General features: G+C 40.9%; 2 protein-coding genes across 2 annotated transcripts; one reads left to right on the plus strand and one right to left on the minus strand.

The window, feature by feature from the left end:
* Window positions 1-4,072: 4,072 nt before the first annotated feature.
* Window positions 4,073-7,248, minus strand: LOC129365953 (transcriptional activator protein Pur-beta). Its single transcript, XM_055039511.1, has one exon. It carries the CDS (start codon window positions 7,139-7,141, stop codon window positions 6,224-6,226), a length of 918 nt encoding a protein of 305 aa, XP_054895486.1. The 5' UTR covers window positions 7,142-7,248; the 3' UTR covers window positions 4,073-6,223.
* Window positions 7,249-8,265: 1,017 nt separating this feature from the next.
* On the plus strand, window positions 8,266-11,359 carry LOC129365954 (histone H2A.V). Its single transcript, XM_055039512.1, has 5 exons — window positions 8,266-8,392; window positions 9,883-9,960; window positions 10,070-10,183; window positions 10,260-10,389; window positions 10,482-11,359. The coding sequence occupies exons 1-5, from the start codon at window positions 8,390-8,392 to the stop codon at window positions 10,541-10,543; spliced, it is 387 nt and encodes a 128-aa protein (XP_054895487.1). The 5' UTR covers window positions 8,266-8,389; the 3' UTR covers window positions 10,544-11,359.
* Window positions 11,360-12,146: the final 787 nt, after the last annotated feature.

Genomic DNA, 12,146 nt, shown 5'->3' on the forward strand with positions numbered 1-12,146 from the left:
AATTTGTTTGTTTTATTTTCTTAGTGTGGCCCAAACACTCGATAGTAAAATAGAGAAAATGCTGAGTAGAAATATTTTTCCCATCGTTTTGGCGCCCTCTGCAGGCGGCGCCCCTCCATGCGGCGCTGCTGTGTTTGGTTTCAGACTGGTGCAGGAAATTCTGCTGATGCATTGACAATCTATTGGATTGAGCAGTTATTTATTGGAAGAGAAAAGGTGATTATTAAGAGTTTGTTAAGCTGAAACGACTCGAGGAGTTTTAGACGAAGAGTTTTTAAATGCACAATGAATGTTTTGATGCAAATTATTGTTCTGAGTTCTTTCAGCAAATGGTCATTCTGATTTTATTCTCCAGTTAGTCATGAATCGATTACTGAAGTAGCTGAAAGTAATTGATTCATTGCAATTGATTAATTGTTTCACTGCCAAGCTGAAACCAATCAATGCAGTTCTGAAGAAAAAAAACAAGATGTTTCTTCAGGTCTGTGTGGTCAATAATGATACATGAATAATAATATTTCTGTTTCTGATTCAAACTGAGCGGATCGTCATCGCTGTATAGAAATGTGTTTTTTCCAGGGAGCTCAGGATGAATTGATCAACAGGCTATAAATAAATCCCAGTATTACAGGATATTTTTTCTGCTCGGGTCCAAAGCAGCGGCCGGTTCCGCCAGGCATCGTCAGCTATGACCCATTTCCCCGATGACTCGTTCAGGTTGCTGCTGCTGATGGATTATTATTTATTACTGTTGTTATTGGAGCTGCAGAGTCTCGTTTATTGATGAAGGAGCAAATCCTCCATCACCAAAACATAAATATATGGAAATTATCATTATTATTATTATGATTTTGTTATTTATCTTAAGAATGATTCAAAACTAAGGTTTAAATATTGATATAACATTTATTTGAAAGTACAACTTCTGAAAGATATTTTACATTTATATAATTTGCATTAAAAATATAATTCTTTCAAACAACTTTAAAGCGTTTTTTGTTTTTTTAAGTCTATCTAAAGTTTTATTTTATTTCCATTTTAATTGTAATATATATAGTATAGTTAATAAAATATAGATTTTTATGAAGTGTACCAAAAATATCTAAAGTTATGTTGAATTTTGTAGTACATTCTTAAAAAGCAGATCCAGTTGATGAATTATTTGAAATGTATTTCAGAAAAATGCAGCCAATTTGAGATGAACTTTAGCAGATTATTATTTTCCTCATATTTAACGGAGGATGTTGAACTTGGCTGGTGAAAAACTTTTATTTTCAAGAAGTAATTCCAGCTTCAGGTTTGATTTTTCCAGTTTCGGATCAGAAAAGTCTGGATTTCTGGTTCATTTCTGCATTTTAAACTCCAGTTTTCTCTGCGAAGCTCAGAAATAAATTGATTTAATCAGCAGCTGCTTTCATGACTCGCTCTGTCAGAGTCAATGGGTCACATCTTTGTGTCAGTTTCTTTCTCTACTTTTGCTAAGTTTAGTTTGTTCTGTTTTTTCTTCAGTTTTTCCATTTTTATCAGTCACTGCAGCAACATTTATCCCTTTTCTTTTTGTTGCCTCAACTCAAAGCTGCCTGATATAAAACATAAATGGTCACAAACATTTTGCCTTCAGTATGAGATAAAATAATTCCTCATTTGATTTAGCATAACCACTGATGAAGGCAAATAAACATTTTATTCTTGTACGTATGGTAAGCTGTTTTTCCCCTCCATCAGCACATTTAGCAGCACTTACCAAAGGATGATTAACAGCGCTATGCCCCTCCTCCTGGCTCTGATTGGTTGTTTTTGGTGCATTTCTTCTGATGGTAATTGACGTTTTCACAGATTATCTGTCTCATAGCAAACTGTCACCACAGTTTCAGAAAAAATGTAGAAAAAAAATAAAATAAAGTTACATTCTGCAGCTTTAACAAAAACGCCACAGCCTTTTGCTTTTCCCGTTTTCTTCTCCAGTTGTGAGCATCGATCCCTCTTTCTGACTGAATGGAGAATGAAGACTTACAAGCTGCTGTCCTGCACAGTTCATGATCTCAGTCGTGCTCTTTGAACGGATTAAAGTTTTATGACAGATGCTGTTGGTAAACACTCGGCCTTAAACCCTTTCACGTCATTTATCGGGTGAGCAAACCTGAGGCTCCGGTTCTGGAGATCAGCCGGTCCGTCCCTCATCACCTGCTCCTGGTGATGGATGGCAGCTTAGCGGGGCTTGTGTTTCTGGAGCAGGCCATCAGGACGCCGAGGCCACTAATCCGCTCCTCCTCTGGCGCCCGGCTCAGCCTGCACCACGTGGCCTTGAACTGTTCCCTGTGACTCAAACACATTAGCGCCTCATCGCTCTTCATTTCACCTCTGTGTGCTGCTCATCACCAGGAGGAGGAGGAAGAGGAGGAGGAAGAGGAGGAGGATATTAATAATTTATTCTTGCAACTTTTGCTGTCACCAGCAGGAGTTTGGAGAACCGTAAGTTGCCAACTCAGTTTTCATGATCTTGTTAGCTTTAGCTATAATAACTATAGTTATTATAGTTATTATTGCTTTAGCTATAACAATAATAACTATGGTTATTATAGTTATTATGATAACAATAATAACTATAGCTTTATTGTTATTACTGCTTTAGCTACAATAACTATAGTAACCTTGGTGAAAACGTGTCAAACTCAAGGCCAGGGGGCCAAATCCGGCCCGCTGCAGTATTTTATGTGGCCCTCAAGACTCCAGAGGAAGACATAAATAGATTCTTTAAAACATAATTTTGACTTAAATAATGAAATTCATGCTTCAACAGATCCCTGCACTTTTGCATGCTAATAATATATATTTTTAATAAAGCATTTTCACAGTCAGAATGATTCTGAGTGTCAGGCTGCTGGATGGGACACATTAAAGAAAACTAAAAAAAGACTTTTATATACAATAAATATGAATTTATTTAGCTTCATAATGTGTGAGAGAATAATTTATTCCATATTTAGCTTCAAAAATGCTGAATCTTGCATATTTCCAAGCAGCATGTAGCAATGCCAGAGTTACTGAGGTTATGATCACATTAAGTGCAAACTGTGTTTTGAAAGCAGAATATAACTGACTTCATTGCTGAAAGGTTTAAAATGAGGCAACAGCTCAGAAAACATCTACATAAAAATGCATGAAAGTTTTTCTGCTGCAGCTTCAAGGATGTACAGATTATTTTCAATCCAAGGAATCCAGGGGAAATTATTAGATAAAAAAAACAAAGCAAAAGAAAACAGAAATCTTGAAGTGGTTAAATGACAGATGTTAAAAAGTTGCAGAATTTTAACTTTTAGAAGTCGGCACATTAAATAACTAAAACACTGAAGCACCAAGTTAACTAAAAAACAATCAGAGAAAACAAAAAGTTGAAATATTGAAACTTTTCCGTTTCCAGCTGCAGCTGCTCTGGTTTCATTTAACCCTCTCCAGGCAGGGGTTGCAGATTTGTAACAACTTAAACAGTATTTTCAAGTAATTTGAGCCCGAGAGGGTTAAAGTCGTTGTTATGAGACGGAGGAAACGGCGACTCGTCCTGTTTGGTTCGTCCATAAATCATAAATCATGATTCAGACTTTTAAAGTGGATCAGAGAAAAAAATCTTTCATAAAAAACATCTGGAACAGAAATGTACAAATAAAAACTTTCCAAACAGAAGATGCTTCATTCAGCAGCATCAAAAATATATATGAATACTATTCATATGTAATAAATCTGAATAAATACTATTAAATTTCATTTACTATATATGAAAAGTTCTTGGCTTTAATATTTATGCAGCTTCAAATAACTGCTCAGAACCTCAGATGTTAAAATGTATTTTGTGTTTAACCTGAAGCGTTTGATAGTTAATGAGTTTATTTTAAACTGTTTCTACAACATAAAGGTTTGATATGATTCTAGCAGAATGAATTAAAGACATTAATAAATGGAAATAAGTATTAATACTTTAGCCAGAAAAAGGAGAAACTTACCCCCATGTGTTTGATGCAGATCTAAAAATGAGGAACTATTTGTGGAAACAGGATCAAGAAAAACACAACGACTCTCCTGAGCAAAAACCTTTTTTTATTATTTCTCGTTGAAAGGTAGAATATTACAGCAGAACACACACGAGTGAAACAGCTGCCATTTCACGTAACACAGTACAAGAAGAAGGATGTAGTTCAAATCGCATGTGTAACCTTATATATAGGATATTTATATCAATAGAAAAGGAAAAAATCTATTGCTCCCATGTATTTTTTATATTTATATATGTATATATATGGCATTTCTCTGCTGTGTTGGAGGGGAAAGTAAAATTCAACGAGAAGTTTTCAAACCAAAAGGAAGAGAGACGATGAAAGTGAAGTTTCCCCAAAAAACACGGGAACGCTGCGGCCGTTTAAAACCATCAGGCTGAAAAGTAAACTTTCTGTCTATTGCAGCACAGAAATAAAACTTGCAACTGCGCAAAAAAAAAAAAAGGATAAATACCATTATACAGCAAATCTGAAAATGCAGAAAGAAAAGAACAGAAGGCGGCTCTGCGTCAGAGCAGGCATGCAAAAGAGAAAACGTCAGTAAAAGGAGCACGACGGACCAAACGCTGACGGCTGCAGGTGTTTACGTTTGTCGCATGGCAACTGATGGAAAGCCAGTGGATGGGAAAACGCTGTGGAGTGAAAAACGGCGGTGGACTGAAAGGAGGGAACGAAACGAAGCGGTAAAGTGACCTGGAGTGCTGAGAGTTCGCAGACTTCAGAGAAGCTGCTTCTACAAATTGCTTTAACATACGGAGGAACCAATCTGTTGTTCTCTTGAGTTTCCTCTAAGGAATAAAAGATATATTAGGAAAAAAAAGAAAATCAGGTATGAAATATAACCCTGGACCATTGCATCCAAGTTTAGTGTTTTAAATAGGCCACTTTAGGCAGCATTATCTAATAAATCTCATATTTCTAAGACATATTTGAATATATTTCTTTAAAAATAATTCTATCAATTTTTTTCGTTAGTAAATCTCTTTCAGTACATATATATATATGTACATATATATCTCTTTTAGATACAACTGCAGGAGGTTCTTTTTCAAAAGCACCTAATTTATTCTGTTACAATCAGACTGAAAGTTGCTTCAGTCGTAAAAGGTCAGAGTTCAAGATTCGAGGATCCAAATGATGCACCCTAAGCAAGTCAACACGGACGACCCTGGAGGTGATTCTAGATCAAACCTGGCAACGCTAAGCTGCAGCTGGGAAACAGTGACACCAGCGTGAACGAAAAGGCCACCGGGTCAAAGGTCAAAGGTGGCCCACACCGGATGACTCGGCTGCAGCGACAGGCACAGGGAATGCTGGGAAATCCTCCCAAAAAACATGTGGGCTTGGATTTTAGTTTTATGCTTTAGCCCTGAGACACAACAAGCCACGTTTGAGCAGGCCTCAGCGCCGCAGCAAGGGTCAAGGGTCAGCACAACGTCTGGACTGGAGAGGCTGAGATGGCATGTGCTTACAGCAGGTAACCCTAGTGCCCCCAGGGCCGGGCGTTTTGCCCCCGGGGCCGGGCAGGGCCGGGCGTTCTGCCCCAGGGGCCGGGCGTTCTGCCCCCGGGGCCGGGCGTTCTGCCCCCGGGGCCGGGCGTTCTGCCCCCAGGCCTGCTGGACGCGGCGGTTCCGTCTGGACGAGCCGTTTGGTTCTGATCGCTTTAGAAAAAGCACAAACAGCCATGGTGAGCGATGCCAGCACTCCCTCACAGCCACTGCTGGTTTGAGTATGTCACATTTTACTCTTCCTCATCCTCCTCATCGTCACAGACTGCAGGTCAGCACTGAGTGAGCTCTCACCATTGGATAACAAGCAGGAGTCCAGGTAACCAACTGTTGTGTTTCTGCCTAACTGAACTTGCTGGGCTACATGTGAGGTTATCAATGGGACAATCAATATATAGATAGATAGATATATATTAAATAGAATATACTTTATCAACGGGGAATCTCATACAGAGGCTGACTACTGCAGTCTGCACTCATTTTAGCAATAACATCCAGCTAAACTTTAGAACATGTTTCTCTTACATAAATTTCTCAGTCAAATATACTTTTTTTTAAGCATTTTTTTATAGTTCGATTCGTCATGCACAAAATAGTCGCTCCTCTCTCCAGGCTTTGCATCATGTTGTCAACTGTAGCCCACAGAAAGCCGCCTCTCCCGCTGCGTCAATCGTCGTCCACGTCGTCTCCCTCCGACTCCTCTCCGGTTCTCCGCTCGTACATCTTGTCCCGGTGCCGCTCCTGGATCTCCTTCATCTCCTCGGCGTAGCGGCTGAACGCTCCGCCGAACTTGCTCCACGCCTTGAAGGGGATCGTGATAGAGTTCCTGTAGCTGGGCTTCACCTCGCTCACCCGCAAGAAGACCCCGTACTTGTTGGACCCGACGTCGAAGAAGAAGCGCTTGGAGTCCACCATGATCGACGTGCCCTCCGGAAGTTCGGTGTAGCCCCCGGCCCCTCCGCCGCCGGCCAGCTCCTCCTCGTCTCCCCCGTAGTCGTCTATCAGCTTGGCCAAAGCATCGCGGAACTCTATTAAGCCCTGGGCCGGGAGAGCGATGGTTTGGCCGGACTGCATGCCGGCACCCGGTAAGCCTCCCACTCCGACGCCGAAACCGGGGCCTCGGTTGACGGTCTGTCGGATCCGGAGGAACCGACCCCGCTGGTTCTCCTTCAGGTCGAGGTAGTATTTTCGGTTCTCACGCACCAAAAACTCGCTCTTCAAGGCCCGTCGAGGCCCGCTGTCATCCCCTCCGGACGACTGAGCGATCTGCTCCGCGGTGCTAGGCCCGAGTTGGGCGTAGTGCTCTATAAAATCCCCCAGATAGTCGCGGAACTCGGCAGCAACTGACATGGAGAGGGTCAAACGACTTTTAGAGCCCCCGGCGCCGACCTCTGCGATTTTGATGAACCGGCCTTTGGCGTTCTGCTTCACGTCAAGGTAGAAGCGTTTGTTCTGAATGTCCAGGCGCTTCGAAGCCAGCTCCTGTGTCTCTGGCTCCCGCTGGTAATGCTGAAATCCACCGCTTCCTCCCCCTCCGCCGCCGCTGCTGCCACCGCGCTCACTACCGCTATCCCCATCCGCCATCTTCGCCACCAGCAGCCCGTCTCTCCGACTATCTCTGACCCCCAAACCCTCCCCCTTCTTTCTCCTCTGGTAGCAGAGCTAGCGGAGAATAGCGGGCGCTGCTTTCTGGGCGCTGATTGGCTAATTCTGCTGCCAATGAAAGATTATAAAAAGATTCGGTGTTTTCATTCGTCCTTTTCTCTGCCAATCATATCAAGCTCTGCCTTCCATATGACATTTTATTTACGAATCATAACAGCTTTCATAGACATAGAAGAGTAGACCACACGTTGCCCCACAAAAAACGGTACGTCAGTGTGTCCACCATATTAGGGCGGGCACTTTCAAAATAAATAAATATTTTATTTATTTAATTTTATTAAATATTTTTCACACACAACATATTCTTTGTGTGTGAATACTAATAACTGTAACCAGCACCAATTAAAATAAATGTTACTTAAAATAAACTACACTTAGTTTTGCAAATGTGAAACAGATTTTTCCTTATAATTTCTTTCATTCCATTAAGCTTACGAGCATAGTTTATTTTGATATTCCCTCCACTCAATGACATGTTTGAGAGAAGTCCCTGTGGTTTTGGGTGACAGACGTTATTTAAAATAAAGGTGAGACAATATCTTACAGTGTCATAATAGATCATAGTCACACTTTGTACCTAAAACCCTTCGAACTGATTTGTCTTTTTTATGAGTTTCAACAAAATGCCACTCTGAATATAGCGGCGACGTTGCCTCACATGAAAGCATCTATTCTTATACGTCTATGACAGCTATCCTCAAGTATTAAATGAATATCACATTTATTTCTACCGCCCTGAACTTCTGCATGGGTCAATGGGACACCTCTTTCCTAATGCATGTTATAGTAAAAGTCGCTATAAATACCGACCTTATGTAATTCAACTTTTAATTTCTACTTTATGACTGACTGTATCGTACATTTTGGGGATGAATGTGACTGGAAGGACATCCACACACACGTAGTCCCGCCTACTTGTTGGTTCCGTGCGCAAAAACAGAGCAACGGAGATCTTCGGGTGGGGGATGGTTGGTTTTTCTGCACGTCTTTCGGTGATTGGCTGAGCGGCAGATTCGAAGTAACAACGCGCGATCTGATTGGCTGGCCTTGCTCCCGCGAGGGGTCGCAAGCAAAAGATTTGCAAAGGGCTTTATTGTTTCTTTGCTTTCGGGAGCTGAAATTGTTTGCTACTCCTCAGTTCTTCAATCAGATTTCCAGACGAAAAAAATGGTACGTAAACTCCGACTAATGCCGAATGCATTCCCGAGGCGACAGAGTATTTTTTGTGTAATAAGGACACAGAGGGCAGAAAGTGCTGTTTTGAATTAGAGCTGAGAAATTTCGACTAGAATGTGACTCGAGAGCTTCGCTGAACGGGCTGTCAGCTAACGACTTAGCACGCGCTGCTTCAGCCGTCGGTTCAGGGCTACATTATAATTTCATTCTTCATTTTTATTTCCGGCGCAGAGATTCATTTACAATGCAGGCTTTAAAGAACCAAAGGGTCATTTTTACGGCCTGTAGCTCATGTGAAATGGTATTAAACTCATTATCAGGCTGGTCAACATGTTTGCTGAGCTGCTTCAGTCTTCTGGAAGTTGTCGCATCAGTGACTGGATTAACGGGAACCGTTTGGGTTCCCTCCCAGCAGCCAGAGGAGATGGAAAGGGAACTTTTTCTTTTGTAATGGCTGTGAATGAAAACTTGACCGCTCAGTGTGTGTGTGTGTGTGTGGTGTGGTGTGGGGAGTTTAGGGGGGGTTTTGACGTCAGCCCCTGACAGCTTATGTTTTTGTTTTTATTGTTTTACAGCCTGTTTGATGAACATCAGCAGGTTTCAGAGCCGGTTCGGGTGCAGGTCGCGCTCAGGCTCGCGGTTCTGCCTGACTTGTGTGTCTGTGGTTTTGGGTTTGTTTTGTTTAAGATTGGCGGGAAAGCCAAGCTGCTCAACCGACCGTCTGTAACGTTCGGCGCTGAAGTTGGCATCCGAATCGGCGCTTGAATAAAGGGACATTTCTTCTATTTCAGTAATCAGGACTACATCTGGTTCATGATGTAAAATACTGAGCATGATCTGCAGTAGATTATTTTGATCAAAATATATTATGTAAACACTTTATTTAATTTGAAAATAATTGTTTAAATCTTCTTTTTTATTAGGCACATGTATGACTTTGACTAGGACAAAATCAGCAAATTTATCCCAGATTGGATTATTCTTATCAATTTTAAGATGGATTTTATTTGAAGTTATTTAAATAATTAAAAAGTCAAATTTAAATTGCAAAATGGAGGGTTTATAAATCAAACTGTTTCTAACCGCTGCAGAATAATCTGGTTTTGATTATTGTAGGTATTTTTGATTCTCCAGATGGATGCCTGTTGAAGGTCTTTAAACTTAATCTAAAGTCCAAAAACATTAAAAGATTTTGTAAAAGTAGAATTGAGGTTTATTAAATCTTAAACTTGTATTTTAAATGAATATTTTGGGATATTTCAGATCAAATGAATGAAGGCTGGTCCACATTAATTGAATCTGAGTTTATAATTGAAATGTAAAATAATGTTGCATTATCTGAGTGTTGTTGAATCAGTTCTAATTTTCATTATAATATTCATCTTTATTTATATGAGCTCAATCTTCAGTCTGAATCTGTAAATTGCTTCTGTTAATTGTTTTAGTTTGTTGTTTAGTTGCTAACAGGCAGCGTCTCTCTGCAGGCAGGAGGAAAGGCAGGAAAAGACAGCGGGAAAGCCAAGGCCAAGGCCGTGTCGCGCTCCCAGAGGGCCGGGCTGCAGGTAAATCTTCTCTTCGTTTGGCAGTTTGTGGTTTTTGAGCCGCAGGTGTTAATTCGAACTGAAAGATTTAGTTGCTTTGTTTGGTTTTTTTCTCACTGCTTCCTGCCAGTTCCCAGTGGGTCGTATCCACAGACACTTGAAGACTCGCACAACCAGCCACGGCCGCGTCGGAGCCACAGCGGCCGTTTACAGCGCCGCCATCCTGGAGTACCTCACCGCTGAAGTACGTCCTCCTGCTCTGGGTGTGCTTGTTGCTCTGCTGTGTCTGAATGTTTGGTAAACGCGTGTTGTCTTATCAGGTACTAGAGTTGGCAGGAAACGCCTCCAAAGACTTGAAGGTGAAGCGTATCACTCCTCGCCACTTGCAGCTGGCGATCCGCGGCGACGAGGAGTTGGATTCTCTCATCAAAGCAACTATTGCTGGTGGAGGTGAGGAGCTTTTATTTTCCTTGTACATCGTTACGCTCGGTTTGTGTGTGTGGTGGTTTCAGTCTGACTGAAGTGTGGTGTGTTTCTGTCAGGTGTCATCCCTCACATCCACAAATCCCTCATCGGGAAGAAGGGCCAGCAGAAGACTGCGTAGAAGCACGCCACCTTGACCGGAAATTTGGGGGCTTGGGCTTTGTTCGGACCAGGAGTTCACATTTGTTCTTTTCTATTATTAATATTATAACAAACGAAGAGTGATTGTTAGACTTTGTGTTGGTATATTTCTCCCGTAAATAGTTAAAAGTACAGAAAACCCCCTTAACTGCAGTAAATCCTTTTTTTATGTCATTGTAGTCCGTTTGACTGGGGAGTTCATGATTATTGAAATGACCGTGAATTTGTTTGATTGGCCTGGGAATATGTGATGTTTTATACTGAAATTGTTTAAAAAAAACATTTTTTATATAAAAAAATCTTGTTTTGTGGTTATTTTTCCTAAAGCTACAATATTTCCTATAACCTGTTTTTTTTAAAATGACGGTTGATTTGGTAACAGCAGCTAAATGTGACATATTTGCTTCTTTTACTGTAATATTTTTGAACTGCACAGAGACGCCGTTTTACTTCTTGCATTATAATATCAATGAACACGTACTGTACCAGTCTGCTACAGTGTTTTACTTTTGTGAATGTTTACAGTGTTTAAAACTTGTTAAACTTGAAACTCCGTATTGACAGACGTGATCTGGGAACACTGAGCCAACAGTGTTTGGTTTTTCTCCGGTTCGCTGCATCGCAGGAAACCAGTGAGAAGATCAAAACTTCTACCTGCAGATTTCTATGTATTGGCAGACCGAACTGTCCTCGCATGTCCATTTGATTTTTAAACGACTCGAAGCGTTTTCTGATAGTTGCGTGTTCAGGATAATGACTGCATATTTTATCTTTTAAATAAATACCCTCGACATGTTGTCTTGGCATTGTTTGAAACTTTTCCCTCTATGGTTCCCAGCGTGATAAAACAGCAGCAGCTCTGACACTACAAAACAATAATTATTGCAAAAATATTTCTGTTTGCAGTGATTTTTAAAGTTAGAGGATATTTACTCAAGTCAAACAGAAAAATGCTTTTTTTCTGGTGTTTGACAGAAGGACCTTCAGTAGATCTATAACATACCAGCAGGGGGAGTCACAAGCACAAACATGGCAATGTCAAGCAATTTAAGCCCTGACTGCATCTGTTAATGTGCAAAATTTAATGGCCGGGTCAGAACTGGAAATAAAAAAGTTTCAGCTATTAATCAGATAATTAACATCTTCATGCTTATCAGCTTTAATTGCAGCATTAAAGGCCGTCAGACAGGAGTTGTTAGTGTTGCAGCTTTCAGCAGGAAGGTCAAAGGTCTTCACATGATGACAAACGTTACAGGCAGATTAATATTGATCCAGTTCTTCAGTGAAGTACTCATTTATCTCAAGGCACTTTACAAAAGGTTTGTCAATAAAAATTTAAATGAACAAAGGACGTCTGTCCTTTAATCTCGGAACTGTTCTTCAAGTGATGAAAGGCTGACTTTGTAACTGTCTTTATGTGGCTCTGAAGCTTCAGGTCAGAGTTCATCCTGATCTCTGGTTTCCAGCTGTTATAACTGAAGCTGTGTGTTGACTCTGTTGTTCTTCTTTAGGTCCAAAGATAACTTCAATAATCAGATTATTCACTAGTGGATCCCCCATCATCTGACGGTTCACAGCTCTAA

The sequence above is a fragment of the Poeciliopsis prolifica genome, unplaced genomic scaffold, assembly GCF_027474105.1.
Source record: "Poeciliopsis prolifica strain line A6 unplaced genomic scaffold, Auburn_PproV2 SCAFFOLD014, whole genome shotgun sequence".
Classification (NCBI taxonomy): domain Eukaryota; kingdom Metazoa; phylum Chordata; class Actinopteri; order Cyprinodontiformes; family Poeciliidae; genus Poeciliopsis; species Poeciliopsis prolifica.

Coding starts and splice junctions, on each gene's coding strand:
- LOC129365953 (XM_055039511.1), bottom strand. CDS start 7,141: ATGGCGGATGGGGATAGCGGTAGTGAGCGCGGTGGCAGCAGCGGCGGC.
- LOC129365954 (XM_055039512.1), top strand. Junction 10,184..10,259: donor TGGAGTACCTCACCGCTGAA/GTACGTCCTCCT, acceptor TTGTCTTATCAG/GTACTAGAGTTGGCAGGAAA. Junction 10,390..10,481: donor AGCAACTATTGCTGGTGGAG/GTGAGGAGCTTT, acceptor TGTTTCTGTCAG/GTGTCATCCCTCACATCCAC.